Here is a 24,871-nt window from a genome sequence, read left to right as displayed (position 1 = left end):
TGCTAAGGCACTCTATAGGTGATACTGAGCTTTCCTGGCTCAGTGTGTGTGTGTGTGTGTGTGTGTGTGTGTGTGTGTGTGTGTGTGTGTGTGTGTGTGTGTGTGTGTGGGTTTGTTTGTGTGACGCATGTAAAGAGTGTGTCCCGGCAAGACCAACTAAGGCAAGCAGCGACATTAGCACCCCTGAAATAGCTTGGCAGGCATTTTAATTGCTTTACCCTGCAATGGCTCAAAATGTTATTGGTATAAAAAAACAAAAGGGTGAAACCTTTCCCAGGCCTAGGATTACCAAAAACATTAATCATATGTCACTGACATGGAGTTTCTCTCAGTTAGTGCTAAATTCCATGACTTAAATAAAACAATAAATACCTGGATGACTAAATTTTAGTTCCCTATTGTTGTCTCTGATCTTTGGCCTCTTCCTTCCACATTCTATCCTCTCACCTTAATCCCATTTTTCTTTCAAATGCCTCTCTTTATTAAGGCCATAACTATTGCACTGCCGTACAATACTATATCCATTACGAGACTAAAGTATAATTGTGGCTGCGAGGGAAAAATTAATGATGTATGTTGGCATGATGTTTGTCTTTAATCATTGTAAACGTAATAGCAGAGTCATGTGCATGAAGCCTCACAATGAGGTGTTGAAGTGCTGTATGAGTAGGAAACTTCACACAAACACAGGAAGCTCAGTGTTTCTCACCAAGGGCAAGAGTCTGTTCTGCGGCGCTGCAGAGGCTGATGGGACGCTCAGATTAACTGGGGCCAAAGAACCTGCAGTTCCTACACTTTATTGTTACCCAGGCTGTCTACATAAAGACATCAGAGCACAGATCTGCAGAGTATGCTGTTTGTACCCAATGCTAAATGTTAAATGTAGATATATTGTATATAGCATTCTTGTTTTGAATGTTGACACTTTCCTTGTACAATAAGTACTCGACTGAAAGAATTAAAACTTACTTGGGAAGTGAATTCAAATGAATATATAAAACAAAAACTGATCTGTGAGGAATCATCATTAATGAAGTGTCTGTATGATTACCATAACCTTACAGAATAAGTGATTAAAAACACTGAAGAGTCAATATCATAAATCATACTGCCTCAAACCAAACGTGTTTCAGAAATAAAACACCAGGGGTTTCATGGCACTTATACACTTAGCACTGATATTGCGATGTACATCCAACCTGGAGGCTTAAGAAACATCCTTTGTGTAATACAGACCCTGGGGGGAAACAGGCAGCATAGTGCAGATTCGAGGTCCAACAGCGACCTCTAGTGGTAAATAAATGTTATGCTATTAGCAGTCTAACAGCAAAACTGCACACATACACACACCCACACACACACACACACACATATATATATATAGTATATATAGTTAGTCTGAAAAAAAAGAAAAAGCAAACACACACTCTTTTCTGTGGCAATAATCCCTGTTTAAAACAGTGTAACTAAATAATATTGTGCCATTTGACAAAGCTCAGCTCAGTTCATCTAGAAACGCCACTGAGGCTTTTATAAATTTTCCCGCGTGGATGTTAAGATTAAGAGGAACTTTGCATTAGACTATTCTACACTGTTATTTATCTCTGGCTGTGAACTACTGTTAAATGTGTTCCTCTGGTAGTAGCTACCAATTTTGGTCAAATTTGTCTGTCAGTTCATGATAATTTGATTGATTGCAAATCATAATGACTGGCTGCTTGAGCATTATCTCATCACGTAGCCAGTCTTACAGAGTCTTGTGGTCCTGTGTGTAGTTTACAATTTATTATTTAACTTTATATTGTGCACACACATGATGTGTAAACTTAAATAAAGTTGTGTTTAATCAAATTTACTGAACAAAAATAATTTCAGCATGGGAGCACTGGTTGTTTTCTGGGCCTACAGTGAAACTCCCTGAAACAGCAAGATACAGAAAAGGGGTCAGCAATTTTTGCTTCCCCAAGGCCCCCTGACACTTTAATCCTGCCATGGCAGGGAGTGTTTAACATCACTTTATTTCAAGATCTGAGAGGGCAGAATAGGGCAACAACAAACACCTTTTGTCCTTTGTATTTTCTTCACATTCATTTTTCACTTTTCAAACAAAGTGGTAATTTATTGGGGGAATGATAATCCATAATTATATCCATAATATCTTCCATAAGACTTACATTTTGGAAAATACAGTATATAAATGTATACAATACATTAATGCTATTAAATGGTCAAAGTCTGATAATCCCCCAGTCCTGCCTCTCCTGATCTCTTCATCAAAATATGCTGGTAATGCTCCTGTATGTAGGCTACAGTGGCTGCCATCCAAAAACCACTAGATGGCATATTTAATTGGGTTATGGCCAAAAACTAGCAGACGCAATGCATTTCATGCAGACAGATGGCGCAATTGCAGCAGAGATGCTGACTGGTGCGATTCAGAAAATGATCTATTTTCTCAAAACAAACAGAGCCAGGCCCCATTCTGTCAGCGACTATAGATCATTGTGTATACAACTGCGCCTTGTGCGGATTGAAGAGACAGCAATAGTAGCGCTTTCGCCATGCCTGAGTGAAACGTGTAAAGCAGGAAGCTGCTCCAAAAGTTTCCATGCCATTATGTGAAAGCCTTCTTGTAGGAATCCCTTGTATGCAGACTGATGGCAAAAATGAAAGTGTTGATTACAGACCAATATTGTGCAGATCTGACTGTTTTAGAGATGCCGTGCCTGGTTTATGTAATTTTGGCATGCACTGTCACAGCAGCGAGAGACGCTTCAGCAGTCAGGAAAAGGTATTGAAAAAAAAAAGAAAAACACGTATTCCTGACAGCCCATTGGTCCAAATTTTCCCTGTGCTGCCACAATACTGCACACACGTGACCTCCCTGTTTTCACCCAGTTAAACGCATGTACTTAAAAGACAGGCCACTACCATTCACCAGCACAAGCACGATTAACTCAATATTAATGTCAGCAAGGTAAGATCGCTGCAGCAGGGACTCGGATCAGTGGAAGTGGACCATGGCGGCTGCCACGAGCAGCAACACATCCACAGCCACGCTTCAGATAAAGCACCCCAGTATCGAGCATACGCGGAAACGCATAGACCCGAGGAGGAGGCAAGCGGCGCTGTCTTTTCTCAGCAACATTTCTTTAGATGGACGACCCGTGCAAGACGATGCAGACAATCAAAACGAAGAGGAAGGCTCACTTGAACCTAGGACTACACAGAGCCTGGTTTCCCCGGAGCGCTCGGCGTACGGGGCTGCTGGCGCCGGAGCTGCTGCTGCTGCGGCGGCGGCGGCGGCGGCGGCGACCACGGCCGCCCAGGCGCTCGCTTTTGCAAACCAGGCTCTCCTCGCCAGCAGTCGGGCCAGTTTTGGGACGGGTCCTGCCGCTGCCCCGGCGGCGGGTGCAGACACGGAGGGCGACGCTTTCGTGTCCTCGACGTTCAGCTCTCCCTTCTCCGCGGTCCCAGCCTCGACTAGAGGGAGGCTGCAGACGTACACTCAGGGAATCCTTCCTGCCTCCTACTCCAGACAGTCCTCCCAAAGCTACTGCCTGGAGGGTGGACAGATAGCCAACTCTGCCATAGAGCTACAGAGGTCAAGGTAACTGTGAGAACATCAATTCCACTCAACTGTCTGATGCAGGGGACATGTAGTACACTGTGTCTGGTGTTGTGATGATGTTAAATATTCAAGCTTGTCTGCAGGATTCTGCAGTCAGGCCATTGTTTGCTTGCATATCATCACAAGCAAACAAAAACTTAGCCATGCCCCACCACTAAGATTTCAACAGTGTGCCACTGCAAGAAGCATGCATAGGAGCAGTCAGTCATCTTGTGTGTTTGGCTATAGTTACAATAAGATTACACTGACACACCCCTTATTGTATGTTGGTTTGAATTCCAACTCACAGCCAGGTTGCCATTTCTTTTATCAATCAGTTAATTCATTTAAGGTGCAAGACTTAATTCACACATTGGTATCTGGAACTTGTAATGGGTTAAGTGTGTTTCCTTGTTCCCTCACTGACCACAGCCCTGAATGAATGAACTCTTGTAACAGTTTTCTTTCATATTTCTTCTTTTCTCATTTCTGTTTTGAAAAGGTACTCTTGGTGCCAAGCAATGCAATCTGCCTGGACACAACAATGCACAGCAGGAGGAGAAAGTTCAGCTGTTTGTATATTTACTCCATGCAGATGGTTGTAGCCTTATGACTCACTGGTCTGCACAGGGACAGATACATTCAGTATGATCACAGGTCCAACAGCTGTGGAGGCGTAACCTAGTTTCCCCTGAGAGGGAAGTCAGCAACACACCTCATCAGTTTCTCTCTGTGTTTCTGTTTTGTACATGTTCTCATGCACTATGTCAAATTTACTGGACCTCAAATTATTTTTAGTGAATGTCATTCCAAAGCCTGGCACACACCTGCTGTCTCCTTCTTCTCCTCTGCGTGATATAAACATGCTGTAACTCTACACCCCTGTTCAAATACACATAGAACAGAAGAGGGGCTTGCTGCTCCATGTGGATGTCTTTTAGTTGCCCTCTTTGTTTGCTTTGTCTTCACTTGGGAGGCACGAGGAGAGGTTGGAGGGTCTCACCTCGCAGCGGGACAGCTGTCAGTAACAGTCGTCTCATGGCTTTCTCACTGTCAGAACCTGCTGTCAAATCCTTTCTGCTCAGCTCTCCATCCAGAGCCCCCCTCTCTTACCCAAATCCTCTCCTCCCTCTGGTGACTCTGCCAGACTTCTCAGGAAGCTCTGCTTCATGGCGAAACACTCAGTAAGCATCTAGTTCCCCTTCTTGAACTCGTGGAAATTGCACTGTTGAACTAACGGCTTCCGCAAGTCTTAATCTGTACTTTTTGATAGAGACATGCATAACACTCAAGAAGCCATCAATAATTTTTTAAGTGAGAGACTATTTACATGGAATGAACATAACAGACACACCTAACAATGATGCACAATCCAGTACATTATTAACTACAGCTTCAGAAATAGACAGAGATGAATTGATACACAGGCCTATAATAAAGTTAACATTAATTGACAAAACATTCTCACCACCAATTAGGAGCTGTTCTTGAGTTTTTGATCATATACAATTGTATGTTTATATTTCCATTTTCCTGATCACTTTAAGGACCTCCTGTTCATGTTGTCTTAAAAGTAGAGATTTAAAGTTCATTCTTGACCTTGGAAACAGAAGTTGACAGAATAGAAATTTTAAAATCTGCAATCCCATGACAGCTGGGCAAACTCCATGTTTTGAGGAATATCATGTGATATGATAGAAAGCTCCAGATTAAATACTACATAATGAGATTATGGTGAGATTGTTCTGTCAACTAATGTTTCCAAGGTCATGATTGAATTTTCAGTCTCAAGGTGGAAATAGTTTGGTTCAGGTGGGTATATATGGTGGCACTGAATTGCACATGCATGTGGTTGAACTTCGTTTGACAAAATAACAGTTTGGTTACCCATACTGCAACAATACTTTTTTCAATGCCTTACTTTGGGAAATGAATACATGTTTTTCTACAGAACTTTTTTTTTTATTTCAAAAAATCAAAGCAATAATTTTCAAATGTTAAACACAAAGTGTCATAAAAGAGCTCTGGCTAAAAAAAAAAAAAACTACAATAAAAATCAGAAATTAAATTATTCCCAGGCAGATTTTAGTACTTTGTTCTGTGAACGCATTTCAGTTCAGAACCAAAAAAATATTGAGGTTCAATGCCCAGCTGTTGCATGTCTGACATCTGCTTTCTACTACACAGTTCTGTTGTTGTTGAGCTAGTAACTACAGTATGAAATTCTTTAACCTTGACTGTACCCTGCTTTTGGAATGTGTTTGGAGGACATCCACAAAAAATTAATTCTAATGTTGAGAGGTAAGCAACCTGTTGATGGAGCGTGGCCATATTCCACCGGCGCGCGGACAGACAAGCGTTCTGCACAGTGCCTGGTTTGTTTTCTGAGGGCAGCTGGTGGAAACGTGTCCAGAGGTCCCTGGCTGGGTGAGGCAGGATGCCCAGGCTTTCTGAGAAGCAGCCTGGCTCTCAGCTCTGTATTTTCTGTCCTCCACTTCCTCTCCCAGGGGCATCAGAGACACACTCTCCACTCAGACTTTTTGGCCTTCAGTCCCGCTCCCATTCAGGAAGTCACAGAGCCTTTGATGTGCCGCCAGAATAGACTCTCTGAGGCCAAAACCGCTTTAGACCATATCCTAATCAGAATCTAATGCATGAAAATTATGGGTGATTTTATATTCAGCTTTCCTTCCACTCCTTAGCGTTCATCCATCATGAATCAGCATGCCAAGAGCTGTGCTTTAAATATAGCATACAGCACCTATTACCATCTGGCCTTGTCTGCCTAAGGTGTAGAGCTATTTTAATTTCATCCTTTCCCCAGTAAGATGTATGAAGGCTCCCGCCACCATTAGAAAGTGCAGAATCATGTACTTTAACAAGATTTTTTTAGCATGAGGCAGCAGAAACTGTGGCTGGAAAACAAGCAGCACAAGCTGTTATAATGGTCCTGTGGAGTTTTTGTGCGATTGGGTCACATACTTCTGGTCATGATGTTGATCGTTGTTCGCTGAGGTCATGGTTGGCATAATCGCAGGCTTACATAAGCATGCTTCATTTTCCTTCACAGAGTCTCTCAATGCCTGAGCTGTCAACAAATGCTTAGAAAAGCCCATAAGATTTGAATGAAAAATCCCACAGTGAGTAAAGACAGGGTAACAAGGGTCAGCATGTGTTTTACCTCATGCAATTTCAAGTTGGACCCCAGAGTTAAGTTTCCACATTATGACCTGTTCGGTTTCTTCACCTTAAACAGCTTAACTGTGCCATATATTGCTGTTGTACACAGCATCTGTTTCTTCAACTTCCTTTCTGTCGATTTTATTTTTCAAATCTGCTGATACATCTCATTTACCCCCCGCTGAACTGCTCTGACTGGATTTATATATATATATATATTTTTTTTTTTATCAGAATAATCACATTTCCGTTTAGCGGGGCTGTATTTGTGTGAAGAAGCCCAGAACATTACATTTATTTCCATTCAGTGACTCTCCCAGCAAAATGAAAGACTATGTCCTGTGGCAAGCTGCCAACAGGGCGTATGTGTGAAGCTGTTTAATCACCACATCTAAATAGTCCACTTGAGTTTTATAGCTTTATTTCATGGCACCACTGGACAGGATTATCAATAACTATTTGAGACATTTTCAATTCCAAGAGGATGTTATTGTGTCTGCAGTAGAAATGGCTTAATGCTGAATGGGTTGCATTTATGAAAAATGCTTAAAGAAAATTACTTGAGGCAACAGTAGTAGGAACTGTGTCAAAGACACTGAGGGATGCTTGTTGTGGCTCCTTTGCCACTGATTTAAACTGAGGCTTCTTTGAAGCTTCTGACAGAGTCTTGTTAATGTCAAGCTGTATAGAAACTGATTGTTCTAACCCGAGTTGGGATTGTTCATGTCTAAAGTGAATGAGTGGCTTGGCCCGTGTTATTGTTTCCAGGATTTGTACCAGCCTGGAAAACATCTTTTGCATTAAAAACATATCCTGCTGCAGCTGTTAATCTACAGTTTGTCTGGATCAAAGTCCTCTGAAGCACTGTTCAGTTGATGAACTGGAAACATGCCCTTAGGCCAATTGGTGAATAATTTTTTTGAAGGAAAGTAACGATTCATAGAGATTTGCACTGGAAAAATGACTAAATGTCACACAAGGTAACAAAAAGAGGTTATTTTTTCCTAGGCTCAGATATAGACTGGGGACACTGTAGCTTTATAGTTTTATTCTATTCTCGTGCCTATGTATGTTGACAGTGTTTGGTCAGTGTAGTCATTTCCCCTGTCCAGTTCTCAGTCTGTGCAAAAATTCAACCGAAGCTAAAATGGGCATTTAGCAGGCTAAGTTAGTGAAATCAAGTGGGCAGCTTCCAAAGTTACAAGCCTTTTCTTGTGTGTGAAATTCCAAATTTTTTAGCTCTTCAAGAAAACATTGTTTCGGGAATTACAGGGGGAAGTTTGTACTAGGTTTGGAGGATACCCATTTACTTGGGCTAACTTAGGCAGCTAAAGGGTCATATTAGCTTCAGCTGAACTTTACAATACATTTTTACATGGAATCAGAACTGTAAATTTGGTCCTTCATCTTATCATGCTGGGAATGTATCCCTTCACTGCCACTATGGACAGGAGTAATGATTATAGAAAATAATGACTGTTTCAGTGTACACATTAGCATGTGAGAAATATATTAAGACTTGAAAACATCCCAAACTATACTTCTATGAACCTGCATTAACTGACTTATTTGGTCGATTGGGGTGTGGCAAAACAATCTATTAACAACAAATATGACCTTGGTATGATGCTACAAGTGTTAGCAAACAGTTGCCTATTTAGACATTTAGCAGACACTAACAAACTTGGAAAAACATTATCATTCATTTGGAATTGTGTTTCTGGCCACATAATGAATGTGAGTCCAATGTTCACTCTCCATTTTAGCTCTGTTTTGTCCTCCACCAGCCCCTGAGGGAAATATCTGTTTCTTTAGCTACTAAATGCACCACTATGTTCACCAGCTAGATGCTAATGTTGTCTGTTGCTGCATGCTGGGCAGGTAGTTTACAGTGGGCTTTTAAAGCTTGCTGAAAACAGCTGCCTGCTGATGCTGTAAACAATGCTGATGAGAGCAATGAGAGGGAACCAGTACAATACATTTGTGAGCCATAAAGCCAAAACAAAGAGCTGAAAAAAGCTAAAGCGCTCCATAGAGCTAAAGAGGGCCGCAGTGTTGGGTGATAATTCTCTGTGAATTCGATACTACTAGACAAGCCTTTGATGTTGCCCATAGTCATTTGACCCATTGTTCACATGAATATATTGATTAGTGCAGCTTTAGGTTAAGCCTTGGAATAGAAAGCCTTAATTTGAGTCAGTGTTGGATTAAAGACTAAGATGAGGTGATTTTTACTTTCTCATTAACTAAAGACTGTTATCCATGCTAGGATCCCATTTTATCTCTAAATACATCAAAATACACCATTGAAAGCTCTTCTTATGATCAAAACGTTTCTAAAGCTTCATTTTGCAGTGGTTTTAGGAATGAAGTTATGCACCATTTGAGCAAATCAGAAGTCTTGTCAGCTTGTCCGCTTATTTTTATTCAGCCAATCCATCTTTCAGGGTTATCACTAAAGGAGGATGATGTAAGACTAACCATAAATCACATGACCCCTACTCGTCTGACCTTCAGCTAAAGGTCAGGCCCCTTTATTATGACCCTCTCAGTGCACGGTAGCAGAGACAGTGTTGATGTCAGCTGCACACTGTGGTAATCATTTGGACTAAGAATTGTACTGTTCATGCCCTTTATCGGAGCTTGGTGTTCTTCCCTCCAGTTTATGATCATTAGGGTCATAATATACAGTGCAGAGGGTGAGCCAGAATAATGGCTCTCGGTTTCTTGTCTGCTTCAACAGTCTGGCTCCTCATGATGTAAACACTTATCTCACCCCATCTCCTCCAGTATACAGAGTTCACTCAGCTTGTGTTGGTTTAAACCCTGGGAGATCCTCAAGTACAGAGTCATCTTTTGTTAATCTGTCCTCATGCTCTGTCGTTTATTAACCAGCCACTCTGCTTTACACTCCGCTGTCTCTCCCTTTGGCTGAGATGCTCAGTGAAGAGGGTCATCAGTGTCATCAGCTTGTTTTTATGCTGCAGGGTCTACAGCATTACAGCACCTTTTTGATTTGTTAAAATAATTAGCCCAAGAGGATATACAATATGCATGGTGTGAACAGCCATTTGTTTGGGCCTGGCAGAATAGTAAGACAGCTGCAGAGCTGTTTAGGACTTGATGACAGATAGACCCTTTGAGAGAATGTGTCATGTTTTTGTTATTTGACCATTATTGTGTTAATTTCCACTACTTTAATTGTGGCCACTTTGTAAGGCAGGCTAATGAGTTGGATTATGTTATTATTGTGGTGTTAAACATGCAATTACAACCTAATTTTGGAACAGCTCAGGCTTACTTAGCTATCACATGTGGGTTTGTTTCTGACACTGGCAGCCGATCATATAAAAGTGGTCCAGCAGAATTAGCCTGTTGAGTCGTGCAATAAAGTGTGAAATAAAGGCCATCTGTGACAAAATGTGTTACACAAAGTGCTTTCAGAGCCAGATCGTTATCCTCTTAGCAGCTCAGATCCTGGAAAATTCTCTGTGATCTACACAAGGCTGAGGAGTGATCATTGACCACAAAGGCACACAGTGGTGTTGATTGATGGCAGTCATAACTTGACCGTCCAAGACTCGTTTGTGTAAATGAACCACAGAACATACAGAAACAGGTGATAATTTAACATTGTGTGGCCCTTGTGTCAAGGCCTCCAGTCACCACACATGCACTTTGTTCCAGAGCTGGGTATCAAACCTTAATGCTTTTTGAGCACTGACATGCACAGAAATGTATCAGTAGTATTAAGGATCAATGAGCGTCAAGTACCAAAAAACAGAAAGTATTTTCTTTTGGCAAAATTGATTATTTGACACTAATGCACAGTAGTGTGACATATTCTGTTAAATTAAAAAAAACGTTTTTAGTAGTTGTAGTTGTGTAAAAGTATAGTGAGCTACATAGTGGCTTATTGATGCATTGCTTTGCAGTAAGTAGGTAAATAGAGATTTGGCTTGACATTTGGCAAATACTGATATCTTGTTTTATTCTAAAAGCTAGACTGACCTCAATTTGTGTGGAAAATGACCTCTTATAGATTTTTGGTGCTGACTTTTTCCATTTCAGGTATTGCTGTTGAGCAGACTTTGATTTACTGTTTTGCTTTTTCATCAAATTCCTTTGCAGTACCATGTGTTCATGTGTTTGCTATGGCAAAAAAAAAAAAGATCACGATTAGAATTGTTGCTATTATTGTGCCAGCGTTGGTTCATCTAGGAGCTGTTGAATGGCAGTTGGTCCTGTAAGATTTTGGTGTTGATAATTTCTTGATTTCCTCTAACCTCAAACCCCTCTTTCTGCCTTCTCAGACGAAGACTCATCTCTCAGCGCTCTTCGCTTGAAACGCTAGAGGACATTGAGGAAAATGCTCCTCTTCGCAGGTAGTAAAATGTACAGGATTACCCTTCTCATTCACATTGTCTGCTACTACATTTTGTGTGTCTAAAATGAGACATTCAGCTCAGTGTAATGTATCCCACTGGCAGAGTTTCACTCTTTTTCTGGGTACTGATGTTGTGTGCTTGTTTTACATTTTAGATGCCGAACCCTATCGGGTTCACCCCGACCAAAGAGCTTCAAGAAAGTCCACTTCATAAAGAACATGAGGCAACATGATATGCGCAATGGAAGGTATGAAGGCAAACAATGCCATCCCTTAGTCAATACAAGTCCTCAGTGGATAATGGCAGGCTGCCCCAGTCAATGAACTGCAGTTTGGATGTTTCTCACATTACAAGCCACATTGCAGGCGAGCAGGCCTGGCCCATTCACAGCATGTTGTTCTGACTTATAAATATAACATAATATAAATCATGTCTATATTGAATATATCGTATTTTATTTTGATCACTGTTGAAATTTCGGAATCACACTGTAAAATCACTCTACTCGAGTATTAAATAAATCTACTGAATCACATGCCATTGTGTCACAGTCTAACAAACATGTATCCGGCATACAAATCCCTAAATACAGACAACTTTTGGCTCAGTGATATTAATGTTGACGTTTTACTGGGTGTGCAGAAAGTAACCAAAGGGGCGATGGTTGTTTAATGTAAGCCAGGAGACCAATAATGCTCTGGTGACTTTCAGCCTTTGGCTTTGGAAAGTAACTTTTTGGAAAGTAACACCAACTTTTTTTTGTTGGTGTTTTGCGATGCATAGTCTAATTTTGGTGCTTTTTAAGTAAAGAATCCTTTTTTAAGTTGAATTATTTTTTAAACAATTTATTAATTTATTAATGTATTTATTAATCTGTTAGTTCTAGCTCTTGTTCAGCGTTTGGTTGTCCCGAAGAAGCAGATCTCATGTGAAAGCTAGTACCTCTGGTTTAGACTATCGCTGTACCATCTTGATAAGTTCCACCTGTTAAATTAGTTGATATGTAAAATTGTTTTTCCTGATACCCAGATCCACATCTGATGTGGGATAATGCTGAGCTGGATTTTCCACACCATTAACGACTACTTGTTGATTAACTGATGCTGAAACAATAGGCATTTCATGACTCACGTGCTGTGTATGTCCTGATGATGATTTTGGCCGAGTGGTGATCATCATCATGTGCCTGTGAGTTGCAGCTATTAATAGAAGTAATTCTGAGGTTGTTTTGGTGTTATTTAAAGACATTCTGTGATGTGGACATCTGGTCACCTGGAAACATTTCTGTAGTTTCGTATAAAAATGGCTCGTTTGAACTGAAGTTTTTAAAGAAATAAGATTTTGTAGCAAAAATGCATCTTTGTTGTTTCCAAACCACTGACTACATGCTACAGTGCTACAAAACAACACACACTTATCCTGAATTTCCAGTTCATTCTCTTTTATTCTAAGTTTTTACTGCACACTTTTTCCAACTTTAATCTGTGGATCTTGTCCAGATAGACATTGATTAGCTTGTTTACCATTTTTGTTTTTATAGGATAGTCCTTATCAGTGGCAGAAGATCCTTCTATAGTGTATTTTCTGTCCTGCCCTATCGAGATTGTAGCCAAGCAGGGTATGTATCCGACAGCATGCCGAACTTTGTAACTCCAGCCTGTGCTCCCTCTTTCCTTTTGTTTTCTCATCCCTCTTTTTCTATGGATGTACTCTCCTCTGACTGGTGCATACATCGCTAAGGGCTGGTTTTGGTGGATGCATTTTTACCCTAAAAAAATAAACATTGGGCTGAAATGGGCTTTAAAGGCTTAATTTTGTATATACTTAGACCACATTGTAGCCTAATGCTTGTTGCTTGTACTGCTTTTTCCATAATGCCTCTGGTGGCTTTTGGGCACTCATCCTTTTTTTTCTTTTTTTCTTTTTTGTCAACCCATTTTTGTCTGTTGCTGGCTTTGCTGTGTAACATTTAAGACTCACCTTTCCTGGGGTTTCTGCTCTCCTTGGATATCGAAATTTTAACCCTTAAATTGAATGTGATGTTCAGTGGTCTAGTTATCCACAATGTTGACAGACTGGGTATATATCTGTTGAGCGTACACAGTCATGACAGTTTGTTATTAACCATTTTTGTTTATTCAGTGCCTGGGTTTTGAGATTACATTTCTGTTCACTAGAAGAGAAAACATCTCTGGCTTCTCTATAGATGCCTGTTTCCTTTTTTTTTTTTCTTTTTTTTTTTTTTTTTAAAGCAACACAGAGCTCTATGTAATAATGTATCCACCTGGCTTGCGTGGGGATAGCTCTGGTAGGGCCTTGGTCCTGATGCTCCCACCCTCCCCAGTCACATGAAACGGTGTGTTTTGGAGGAAGTGAAAGAGAAAGGGGACACATAAACACTAGAGAATACAATGCACAGAAAGAAAAGCTTCACACTAGGGCTTAGTGAAGAGCATAAAAGGCTCAATCCATTTGTGGAATTTCCTAAGCCAGCCAATCAGTGCAAGGTCAAGGGTTAATAAACCCCCCCAGGGCTTTCCAATACACACGTTTGACAGCTAATTGCTGCTAATTGACAGTTTACAGTTAGACTTTGGTTGGCTCAGTTAAGTTTTGTAACAGTAAAAGAACCTTTTATTAGACGGCTGGGCCCAAATGATTGATTGCATGTATTCTTTTCTCTGTCTTTCTTCTTCTTTCTTTATATTTACTATAACTACTATCCCATGAACAAAAATGATCAAATTTTACATAGCAGACTGGTATGATCCCAAAGAACTTACACTCAAACATTAAAGCATTAGCTTTTTGCCATGTACTTTCTTGCCAATAATTAGATGAGAGCAAAATTTAACTTGATAATTACTGAGTTTTTCATTTGCTGATAGGCAAATTTTTTTAACATTTAGATAGTGAGGCAAGCCTTCCTGACCTTATGCTAAGCTATACTAACTGCCTGCCGGTGATACCTTTATATTTAACATACTGACATTAAAGTGGCATGGATCTTCTCATCTAATTGTTGGTAAGAAAGTGAATGTTCTCGAACCTTTCGTTTAAGGAAAAGACAAAAATTTACCAATGCTGACTAAAAGGCTGTGTACTTGGACATCTTTTTATGGGCCGACACTGTCTTTTGACAGCCAGATACTCCTGTGTTCAAACCCCTCTAGGGTCAGCTGTAACTTTTCTTTGTGGACTTTGCATGTTCTCCTTGTATTGGCATGGGTTTTCTCCACATACTTCAGTTTTTGTGACCCTAAAAGTCATGCATGTTAGGTAATAGTCCTGGCATTGGACTGTAGTTGCACTTGGCTCCCAGGGTAAAATGTTAGATGGGTCAAATGCAAAGGACAAACGTCCTCACAGCAGGGAATAATCAAGTATAACCAAGTGATGCTCCTAAGTTTAGTGTAATGGGTGAAGTCTGTGGGGGAATATTATTACAAGCCAGTCAACCCGACACACAGTATTTGATAGTGTACGTAACCAGCAGGGGGTCAAGATTCTTTTAGTCATGTTAATATTTATTTCTTGGTTGCTTGTTCTAGATTTAGAAACATTTGGCAGGACATAATGAGCGCTGCATTGATTAAAATACTAATAACATACCATTGTTTGAAGCCAGTGATTCCTATTCATGCATGTTACTTGGCAATATCAGCTTTTCTTATAATTTCCTTTCATTTCTCCTTATTCTCAGCAGACTGAAGCTTCATAGAAAAGCTCTCTTCCTAGAAAGCTTTCTGTCTCTTGTGTTTCCCCCATTTTTATTTAATCTCCACTGTGCTGTAAGATGTCTGCTGCCTAAGGATCCCCATGTCTATGATGCATCTATCAACACTGTGTTCTTATGTGCCTGTCTGCCAGATAACACTGTTTTCATTATAACAGATTGGCCCCACATGTCATCAAAACACTGGGAGAGTCATGTGAGGGCCTACTGTGTAATTTCTTTCTATTTATCTGGGAACCATTTTAATCTAATTTTGCATGTGATTGCCCCAGTCTGCCGTATGTTCTCCGCAGCAGACATGGAATACAGAGAGATTTGGCACATACGAAATGTGTTCAGTCAAGGGCTCTCCACTGCTCCATTGACACACTTAACTCTCCAGCCATCTGTTTTTTACTTCAGCAGACCATCTGACCTCCTGCAAATCTCCCACAGCAGTATGGCTTTTCATGCGTTGGTGAGGCCTTTTGAGGAGGCTGGCCTGCTAGAGCAAAACCAAACTCTCCTCCATCCTTACTCCCAAGGGTGTATTTTATTTCTGATTTCCCTGAGATGCACCCACAGACATGGGCAATTGCAGAAACTAGGCCGGCCGATGAATGCAGATCAATACAGGGCCTATATCTGTGAGGTAGTGATGTGGAGGTGTGCTAGACAAGGCCCCAGCAGAAGGAGATGGGAATTAAACAAGTAGTAGTATTATTTGTATGATGAAAACCTCAAAGGTTTTGTGCTCATCATCAGGGATATAAAGCTGGAAGGAGGGCGTCAGCGGCACCCGTCAGGAGGCGTCAGTGCCAAGGAGATGGTGATCGGGCTGGAGGGAGTGGAGTTGGGAGCAGATGGAAAGGTAAGAAATCAGCAGAAATGTGTACGTGTATGGAAGAGGAATATTATCAGCTTGTCTTCATTATTTGTAAAAATATAATTAGAAGGTTGTATATTTACTGTAAGTATTCAAAAAAAAAAATACTGCTCTCACAAAGTAAAAGAAAATGGTATTGATATTGGTGTTTGTGAGTGAGTACAGTTGGATGTTACAGTGATGATGTTTGCTTCAATATTATGTAAGTATAATTAGTATGTGCACATGGGTCTTGATTTACTCACATTCAGTGTTGTAAACAAATATTACAGTAACTAAACAAATATTGCTTTAAATAAGGAGCCATTCACATTTTAGCTGCGTATTGAAAAAACATGGTTTTTGCAGTTAGCTTGTTAGATGCTAGCTGCTACATAGGCTTGAATGGCACTAAGCTAGCTAGTCTGACAAATTACCTTCATTTAAATGATGAACTGCTTATCTTCAAACATTGTAGTTCAAGATAAGGTTGAGGTTTTTGATAAATTCAGAACATAAACTCTGAAGATTTGTGTGTATTGTTTGTGGTGTTTAGCAAGCTAATTCCCACAAATCAACACACGTTTAGCATATTTGAAGAATATGCTGCTTTCCAAGTAGCATTTTGACATTTCATAACAGTATCAGCCCAGGTGTTAGTTAATGTGCATGCTGGCTTACTTGGTATGGTATACTGGGACACTTAATGAAACTGAGCCATTGCTAATGTTATTGGCACCACCTGTGCTTCTCCCACCTTGACAAAATGCTGCTGTAAAAAGATGTATTAATCTAACAGGTGCGATATAAATGCAAACTTTACTCTCTACCTGTGTCCGCAGACTGTATCCTACACCCAGTTCTTGTATCCTACTAATGTGCTGGGTGGTCGCAGAAACACCATCGACTCCACCTCTTCCTTCTCTCAATCTCGTAACGCCAGCCACCGCAGCCTCAGTTTGGGCCGAGCCAACAGCAACCAGAGCAGCCTAGACACAGGTTAGATGGTTGCCAACAAATAACATGACTTATTCCTCACCCTCAGTTGTCTTTATCCAGTATATTTTTATTGGAAAAGAAATTGTGCAAATGTTAACTTCTGGCTCAACCTCTGTTGTTGTGTTTGTGCTCATGGCAGGGAATGATTTGGTTGACTTTCGCGAGTATGATCCGAATCTGCTGGATGACCCTCAGTGGCCTTGTGGAAAACACAAGAGAGTCCTCATCTTCCCCTCCTACATGGTGAGAAAGTACTCTAGCTGCGTGTAACACCACTGCCATCAGCAATAACAACAACAGCCATTGCAGCCTTGTCCTCTTGAGGGTATAATGGAAAAGTTGTTTTTGTCCAGGACATAATTTGCAGAAATAGATCCGCCTCTGTTTTGACATTTTTCTTTGAGATGTCCTACAATATCTCAGTCTTAATGCTTTTTTTTGTAATTGTTACTTTTATCATTATGGAGCATTTGTGTTCAATTTTCCCACCACAACCAAGAACAATAACACACCAAAAAGAATTATCTGACTCAAGAGATTCTTTCTCAAAAAGTCCTCGTGAATTTTATCAGCTGTTTTTGAAAGGGAGCCAGGAGGATGTTTCTAACAGTTTTAATCAGGAAGGTCACCGGGCCTAGACTCTGTCCCACCTTCTGGGGCTTGAAAGAATATACATACAGCCACTTGACCAGTGTAACAGCTTAATGTTTATGTCTCAGCACTGATCATTCTCACTTTTCCGGAAAAAGAACATTTTATTGTGGTCGGAAAAGGAAAAAAAAAAACACTCTGACTAGACTCCCACCTCATTCTTTCCTGGGCTCTGTTTTTGTTACGGAGACTGGCAGAATACACAACAAGGACTGACATAGTTGAAATGTTCAGTCAAGGCCAGGCTATGCTTTTTTTTCCTCCTCTCTTCCTCCAATTACAAAACCCAGCGTCTCACAACAATGGCTATTGTTTGCTACAGGAATGGAACCAGTAAATTCTCAGCATTTCAGGGTTTAAACACAGGCTGTTTGGGAGACATGACTCTCTCACTGAACTTTCAAGTTCATGCAGGGAATTTAATCCTCAAGACGCAATTGAGGAAACTCTTGTATGACCTACAATATGATTATGAAGCGAGGAAAACCTCACTTAGATTATTTTAAATGTGGTAAGGAAGCTTGTAGATTTGTGAATTATTACCCTCACGTTAAAAACATGGAAAAATGAAATGTTTTTATGTGTTGACATAAGTAAGAAACAGGGTCATAGTTGATAAGACTTTCTGTCGTGCTGTCAGTGCTGTCCTTTTTTCTGTTCATTTCTCAGAGCTCCGACCATAGATAAGCATTCGTTCTCCTTCATGCTTCATGATTAGTAGCATGATGTTGAGGGCTAACGCCATTATTCACACTCTGTGCACTGTCTGCAATACCATACATACATACAGAGGGCCATCGATATATTTTTAGAACTGCTGCATAGTGTGCTCTTATTTAATTGCTCATTCTTAGTAGACCACTAAAGGAATAACCCCGTTGTTTTTACAACATGAGTCTTATTTTTTGCACTTTTGGCCATTTCTCTCAGCTATGAAAAGTAAACTAAAGTAATGAAAAAATACCCATTATAATTAAACTCAATGGTAACGTCTTCAAATTGCTTGTTTTGTCTGACCTACAGTCCAAAACCCACAGATATTTCATTTGTTATCATGACAGACAGCATGACAAAGTAAAGCAGTGAACCATCACTTTTGAGAAATTGTTTCACTAGAAAAATTACAGAAAAGATGAATCAATAATTTTTTAAGATTACATTATATTATTTTTATACTTCCACGCTGGCACCAGCCAGAGCTGGAGGCATTATGTTTTTCGGGTTGTCTGTCCGTCTGTCCATCCCATTCTTGTGGAGCCATTTTTAGCCATAACTGAAGAATTCACATAACAATTATGACAAAATTTGACACAAATGGTTAATATTTTATATGATTCTGGATAAACAAGGATGTAACCTGAAACTAGTCTGAGTGGCGGAGGCATACAATCTTGAATTGGTACTTCTAGTTCTTGTGGTGTATTTTCAGTGCAAACAAAACAGTGTGGTATAGAAGTTCAAGACGATTGCTGCAGTTGGATTGGCGTGCAGTAACGCTCACTCAGTAAGGGGTATGTGTGAGCTAAGTTGAGATAAAAAAAAAATGGGTGTGTATGTGCAATGTGCGTTTTGATCTGCCAGTATAGTGATATGGCAGCTTGTGTGTACATGTGTGTACATACAAAAAAATGAAAGAAAGCAGGACAAAAGGAAGCAGGAATTAAAAATGAAAACAAACAAACTAGCCAAATAAAGTGGTTTAGATAAACTGGTTAGTTTGTTAGAGGTGTGTTAGAGGTCAAACTGAAAGTAAGTGCAGCCAATTGATAATAATCCTGGACCCATAGATATGGCAAGTATGGTGACTCAAAGTTAAACCATGAAGTTGGTCTGCAAACTGCGATGGGCTGTTTGGGTAATTATTTTACTTTTTTGGTCATAACTTAAGTGTTCATCTCCATTTGTTTATTCTAATATAACTGGCTAATCTGAAGGTTTGCAATACTATGTTGTTGTTGTTGTTGTTGTTATTATTATTATTATTATTATTATTATTATTATGGAATGACGGCCAGATCTATGAAAATAAGTTCCATGTTGTAATAAATCAGAATTATCCTGCATATCTAACAGCAAAGATTCATTTTGCCTCTAGAACATCTAAAATTTAAGTTGTGAATTCAGCCAAGAGCTAGAAATGCACTTTGTTCTACAGGGATTTCAGCCCCTCATTAAACTGTCCTAATGTGACTCACCCACCTGGTGCTCAAAACATGTTCTAACAAGCTCTAAGGATTGTTCAAGAGAAGTCTGAAGACGGCATAGAGAGCTCAGTAGACAACTGAGTATGCTTTCTGTCCTCTGTGTTTTTTAAAGAACAAGGCTGGTGATAATCTGTGTTTTTCTCATTGTCTCAAATCTCATTTAAAAAAAAAGAAGAAGATCAAAACCAAAAATATGTTAGTCTGCCTCTCAGTACTTTTCAACATCACTGTTCTGTCTGTGGCACTCTGGCCCGAAGCCCACACACAAAACAAACTACAGTGACAATGTTCACAGTAATGAAGGAAATTATCACCCAGTAACACCAGAGCTCAGCTAAGCCTCACTGTGAGACAGTGGAATCCAACACTAATGTGTGAGGATCCAGTCCCCGAGCTCACTGCTGAGAGCCGTGGTCATTCTAACACCACCTCTGGTTTTCCTTTCAGACTACGGTCATTGAATACGTCAAACCCTCTGACCTCAAGAAGGACATGAATGAAACCTTCAAGGAGAAATTCCCCCACATAAGGCTTACACTCAGCAAGATAAGGAGGTAAAACAGACGAAAATGTATAAAATGTGTCAGCAAGTTTGTTTGTTGTTTTACAATAAAGACGATTTAACTTTTAACTTTAACTTCAACTGTTTAATTTATTTTCTTTACGGTCTACTTTCTCTTAATTTTGCCCTTTCTCTTTTTCCCCTTCGTCTTTCTGTTTTTTTGTTGGTTTTTTTTTTCACTCTGTGCAGCTTGAAAAGGGAGATAAGAAAGCTGGCCCAGGACGAGTGTGGTTATGAGGAGCCCACAGTGGCCATGGCTTTCGTCTACTTTGAAAAACTTGTTCTTCAAGGCAAACTAAACAAGCAGAATCGTAAACTCTGTGCTGGAGCTTGTGTTCTTCTGGCAGCCAAGATTGGTGGTGATCTCAAGAAACATGAAGTCAAGCTCCTGATAGACGTAAGTTTCCAAAAATCAAAACTTTGTGGCTTCATGATGTTTTTAAACCACGACTTGTAAAGTCAACAAGTTAAACATAGTGAAAAGTGTCCACAGTGAAGTCTCTTGAATAGCCTGACTAACCAGGACAGCTTTCATTGCTGTGAGCACCACAAACACAATTCCACTGTAGTTGGCAGTAGATCAAAACATGAGAAGATAAAAACCAAAACTACTGTATTAGGATGGCCAGAGACCACTATGAGAAAAATATGGTTGTGATGACTGTTTTCAGAAGTTAAAAACCAGATATAGAGAATACTAGGCAGGATAGGACAGCAAAGTGTATTTCAGTCACAGTCAGCTACAATAAGAGAAAGAACTGTTGCCAGAACCATTCAATATCATGAAAGCTGATCTTAGGAGTATTTACCTAAAAACAGGATCTGATATTGCTAGTCGAGTGGCTTCCAAATCCCATAAATGACAGGCGACATTTTTTGTCAAGGGTCTGGTATTTATAATCTGACATGCTTTACCCACCTCACTGCTCAAATCCTAAACTTGATCAACATGCACTTCAATTTACTGAATTGCCCCTTTTAATGAAAGCTTTTAGAGTAGCAAATGCCCCCCTTTATATTGTAATTGACTTGCAGCGTATGGTGATCGCATCAGCAGGCATTACTGAAACCTTTCTTGTCTGCCATGAGGTCAGTCCTCATGAAACGCTGGTTAAAAATAAATGGGTGCGATTATGAGTCATTGAGAAGCAATAAGGAATGCAGCATTAGACGTATCTGTTGTTTAATCTTAACTTTTTTTTTGTCTGGCAGAAACTGGAGGAGAGGTTCAGAGTGAACCGCAGAGAGCTGATAGCCTTCGAGTTCCCTGTCCTGGTGGCGCTGGAGTTCAACTTGCACCTGCCCGAACACGAGATCATGCCCCACTACAGACGCCTGCTGCAGACCTCCTAGCATTAGTAACCCATCAGGAGGACGACCACCAGGTTCTCCTCCTGATCTCCTCCCCACAGTATCCATCCTCCCACCTCTCTCTTCCCCATCGCCGTCTCACCGCTTCAAGGTACAGTTGGTTGTCAGTCAGCCGCCGCCGTTCATCATTACCGACAACCCTCTCCTTCATCTCAGAGACCTGGAATCAGCCAAAGGGACACGTGTTTTTAAACAAACTTTTCTCAATTTTTTTGACTTCTACATTCATTATCACTACATGGACTTGGAAAGAAAGGGTTCAACTGTCTGCAAACAAGTTGTTTTTCTAGTTTGCATGTTCCACATCTCTTCATCTTCATTTTGTATACTTTAGATCTCTCTTGTTGCTTAAGAGAGCTTTTTTTCTTTTTCTTTTTTGCTTGAATCTGATGGTGAACATTTTTTTTCTCAGTTAAAACAACCAATGATTGTAACATTTTTTATCATCTCTTTTCATTAATCTCCTTCTTTGGTATGATTGGTTGCCTCCTGGCCTGGATAAAATTTAAACAAAAGCCCTTTAAGTGGCTGGTTTTGGCTGGACTGTTATTCCTCAGAGTGACTCATCTTTTCGCAAGTCATCGTCTTAAAAGTGCACTTTTTGAATATTGCAAGACGTGGGCAGAACGGGGACATTTTTTTTCCCAGACTTTTAATGAGCTTGGGAACGAACCCTGAAAAATAAGCTGTGTTCACAAGCACCGCACACAATTCATTTGAATGGACCTTGGATTTGTTTTTTCTCTCGTGTTTTATTCACTATTTTCTAGCCACAACTTATCCGCATGACAAGAAATGATTGTTTGTACGCAGGTACTTGCAGACAAGATGGGACTTCCTATTTTCACTGAAGTATTCCATTCATTTTCTACCAGTCAGATGCTTGCCATGGACTTATGGAGACCAGACCCACTTTTATCAATGTCGAATTTCCTGTGCTCTATGTTAGAGTGTATTGCTCCGCACATTTACAGTGCTATAATGGGGTCAAGGTGGTCGCTCTGTGAAGTTGTTCATGAGTGCAAACATGCCATTAACCAGTGAGAAGGATTAGCAGCAGGGTGCTCTAGTTTTGAGAGAGAATGTCCTTTACCTGGTGGATCTGGGTTAAGAAGACCCTGAGCTAGTAATTGTCCTCCTGCTGAAGTGTCCTTGAGCAAGAAACTGAGTCCCTTCAGGCTCAAGGGACACTGCTCTTTAACTGACCCTGATGGCTTATAACTTCGCATATAACTTGAATTAGCATTTGTTTATTTGAAATTTGAAATGTTTAAAAAAAGAAACACTGAAAATTGAGGAAAACAAAGCGTGCCAATGTGACCAATTAAACAAGTATTATTCCATTTATTTGGCATGTTATCTCAATTAGATTTTTTTTTTATCACCTTGAAATTGTCTCACACAATACCACAGAGTATTGAGAGGGCACCTAATCAGGCAGTAGGCCTTCTTGAAAAATAGTATTTAATGCTGCTCCAAGTATTGATGATATTTGAGCTGAAATGATCACAAGAGGAAACCAAATTTTTAGTGATGAAAGTTTGGATTGTGCTGATTTTAAGGTGGGTGGGGGGGATTACTGAGCTTCTTTTTGTTTGCAAGCCCAAAGATTTCGCTGTAAGATGCACACTAAATACTCTGTGAGGAAAGACTCATGGGCGACACTTACTACCTGTGTATGTTTGTAAATAAATTGCTTTGCTTGTTCAATCAAAACGAGACTCTTGACGTTGTTGTTGCTTGAACCAAGCCTAGAATGTGTTTCCTAATGACTACCATGATCCAATTACTTCTCCTCTAGTGCCACCGTAAGGTTGACATATGTGATTTTTAGTTAAATGTCTCAACAACTACTGGATGGATTGCCATAAAATTAGGTACAAACATGCACGTCTATCTAAGGATGAAATTTGGTCAGTTTGGTGAATCCCAAACTTTTTATATGGAGCCATCTTCTTGTTGAAATATCAAGTACAGTCTCACAGAGCTGCTAGCATGGCTGTAGGCAAGTGGTTTAAACAAATCTCATCTAGGTTACAATGGAAACTGTTCTCTCCAATGTTCCTTAAATTACAAGTTTTGTTAAATGGCGCACTGTGAAAACGTTGTGGGACAAGTGATAGTCAACTTGCAAACATGTTACATTTATGCATCTTGACAGGAGCTGCACTTATTGCACTTGTATCTTTTTGAGTCTAAAGGTCAGCACAGTATTCCATGTGCTTTTTAAATACACTGCAATCATAACAAAGCTAATGATTAACCCGTGGCTGCAGTCTCGTATCATTTTCACCATGTCTTCCTTGTTAAAAATGTGACATAAACAGTGAAACAGAGGAATCCGTCTATGAAAAATACAAGAGGTGCAGACGAGCAGTAGCAAAATCTAACTGATGAATAACTTAAGCCTCTTGCAAATGATTTTAAATGTAAATTATTGAAATCATCTATTCCTTTGTAATAAAAGACCTGTCTGGGATCCTATTTGATGCTTCAAAGTTATGTTATGTCATGGTGCAGCTTATATTTTAATTTAATTCACATGAATCATATGTGACTTGAGCTCACAATCACAAGATTATCAGTAGAACAACAAACTGAGTTCATCTGTACTTGCATTAAAAGCTGAGCTCACTGCTGCTCTACAACATGCTGCCAAAAGTTCTCTTTTGTTGTGTCAGTGTCGGTGGTTCTGTTCATTTCTGTTTCACTATTTTATTTTCCATATTATACGTTTTATGTGTGCTGCTCTGTGGCCACAAACATCTCAGTTTTGTTTAGTTCTTGATTGTCAATTGATGTGATCTGTGCATGATGTCTTTAGTCTTTTTTCAGCAGCAGTTCTTTAACTAGACATTTCAAGACAAGGTTTCCACAATAAACCCAGCCACCTTAATGAAACACCCCTCTGACTTGCAGATGCCTAACTCATGTTTTCAAACTGTCAGGCCTGATCATTTCAGTACATTGACTCAGGTGTAACTCTCCAGAAGCCCTGACTGGAAATGAATTGCACCTGTTGCTCTGATGCAATCTGAGAGGTCAGTTTCTCATCGAGTGGGAACTCTCCTGACACATATCCAACGTAAACAAGGCCTGCAGTCACGCCAGTCTCGTGCTGCCATCAAAACAAACAGGCCAGGCCCGAGTGTGGACACACGGCATACGTGGCTTAGTCCCCTCCATTGACGGCCTAATTCCCCCCTCACCGCCTCATAAAGGGGTCTATTGACAGCCCTTCCTGAGCCCTGCTCACACATAAGTGACCCTCATTGTGAAAATATGTGTACCATCGTTTGGGGCAAGCTGCGGTCTATTGCCCTTCC

The 24,871-nt window shown here is 40.2% G+C and overlaps 1 protein-coding gene across 4 annotated transcripts; it reads left to right on the top strand.

Moving 5' to 3' along the window:
- The first annotated feature begins 2,919 nt into the window (after positions 1-2,919).
- cables1 (Cdk5 and Abl enzyme substrate 1) lies at positions 2,920-24,247 on the top strand. 4 transcript variants are annotated; one of them, XM_022758166.1, is made up of 10 exons: positions 2,920-3,610; positions 11,104-11,175; positions 11,333-11,425; positions 12,719-12,796; positions 15,659-15,764; positions 16,601-16,757; positions 16,897-17,000; positions 20,060-20,166; positions 20,364-20,571; positions 21,387-24,247. In XM_022758166.1, exons 1-10 carry the CDS (start codon positions 3,021-3,023, stop codon positions 21,525-21,527), a joined length of 1,656 nt encoding a protein of 551 aa, XP_022613887.1. In that variant the 5' UTR covers positions 2,920-3,020; the 3' UTR covers positions 21,528-24,247. The 4 variants fall into 4 exon arrangements, with proteins under 4 accessions (XP_022613887.1, XP_022613888.1, XP_022613891.1 ...); XM_022758170.1 differs by lacking the exon at positions 2,920-3,610 and adding an exon at positions 4,150-4,174; XM_022758168.1 differs by lacking the exon at positions 2,920-3,610 and adding an exon at positions 4,664-4,794.
- The last annotated feature ends 624 nt before the right edge of the window (positions 24,248-24,871 follow it).

The sequence above is a fragment of the Seriola dumerili genome, unplaced genomic scaffold (genome assembly GCF_002260705.1).
Source record: "Seriola dumerili isolate Sdu_G_001 unplaced genomic scaffold, Sdu_1.0 BDQW01000291.1, whole genome shotgun sequence".
NCBI classification, from domain to species: Eukaryota; Metazoa; Chordata; class Actinopteri; order Carangiformes; family Carangidae; genus Seriola; species Seriola dumerili.
This window is presented reverse-complemented; position numbering and strand designations above follow the sequence as displayed.

Excerpts from the sequence above, each read along its gene's own strand:
- cables1 (XM_022758166.1), top strand. The coding sequence starts at position 3,021 with ATGGCGGCTGCCACGAGCAGCAACACATCCACAGCCACGCTTCAGATA. Across the intron at positions 16,758-16,896 it reads CCAGAGCAGCCTAGACACAG|GGAATGATTTGGTTGACTTT; the intron begins GTTAGATGGTTG and ends TGCTCATGGCAG. Across the intron at positions 17,001-20,059 it reads TCATCTTCCCCTCCTACATG|ACTACGGTCATTGAATACGT; the intron begins GTGAGAAAGTAC and ends TTTTCCTTTCAG.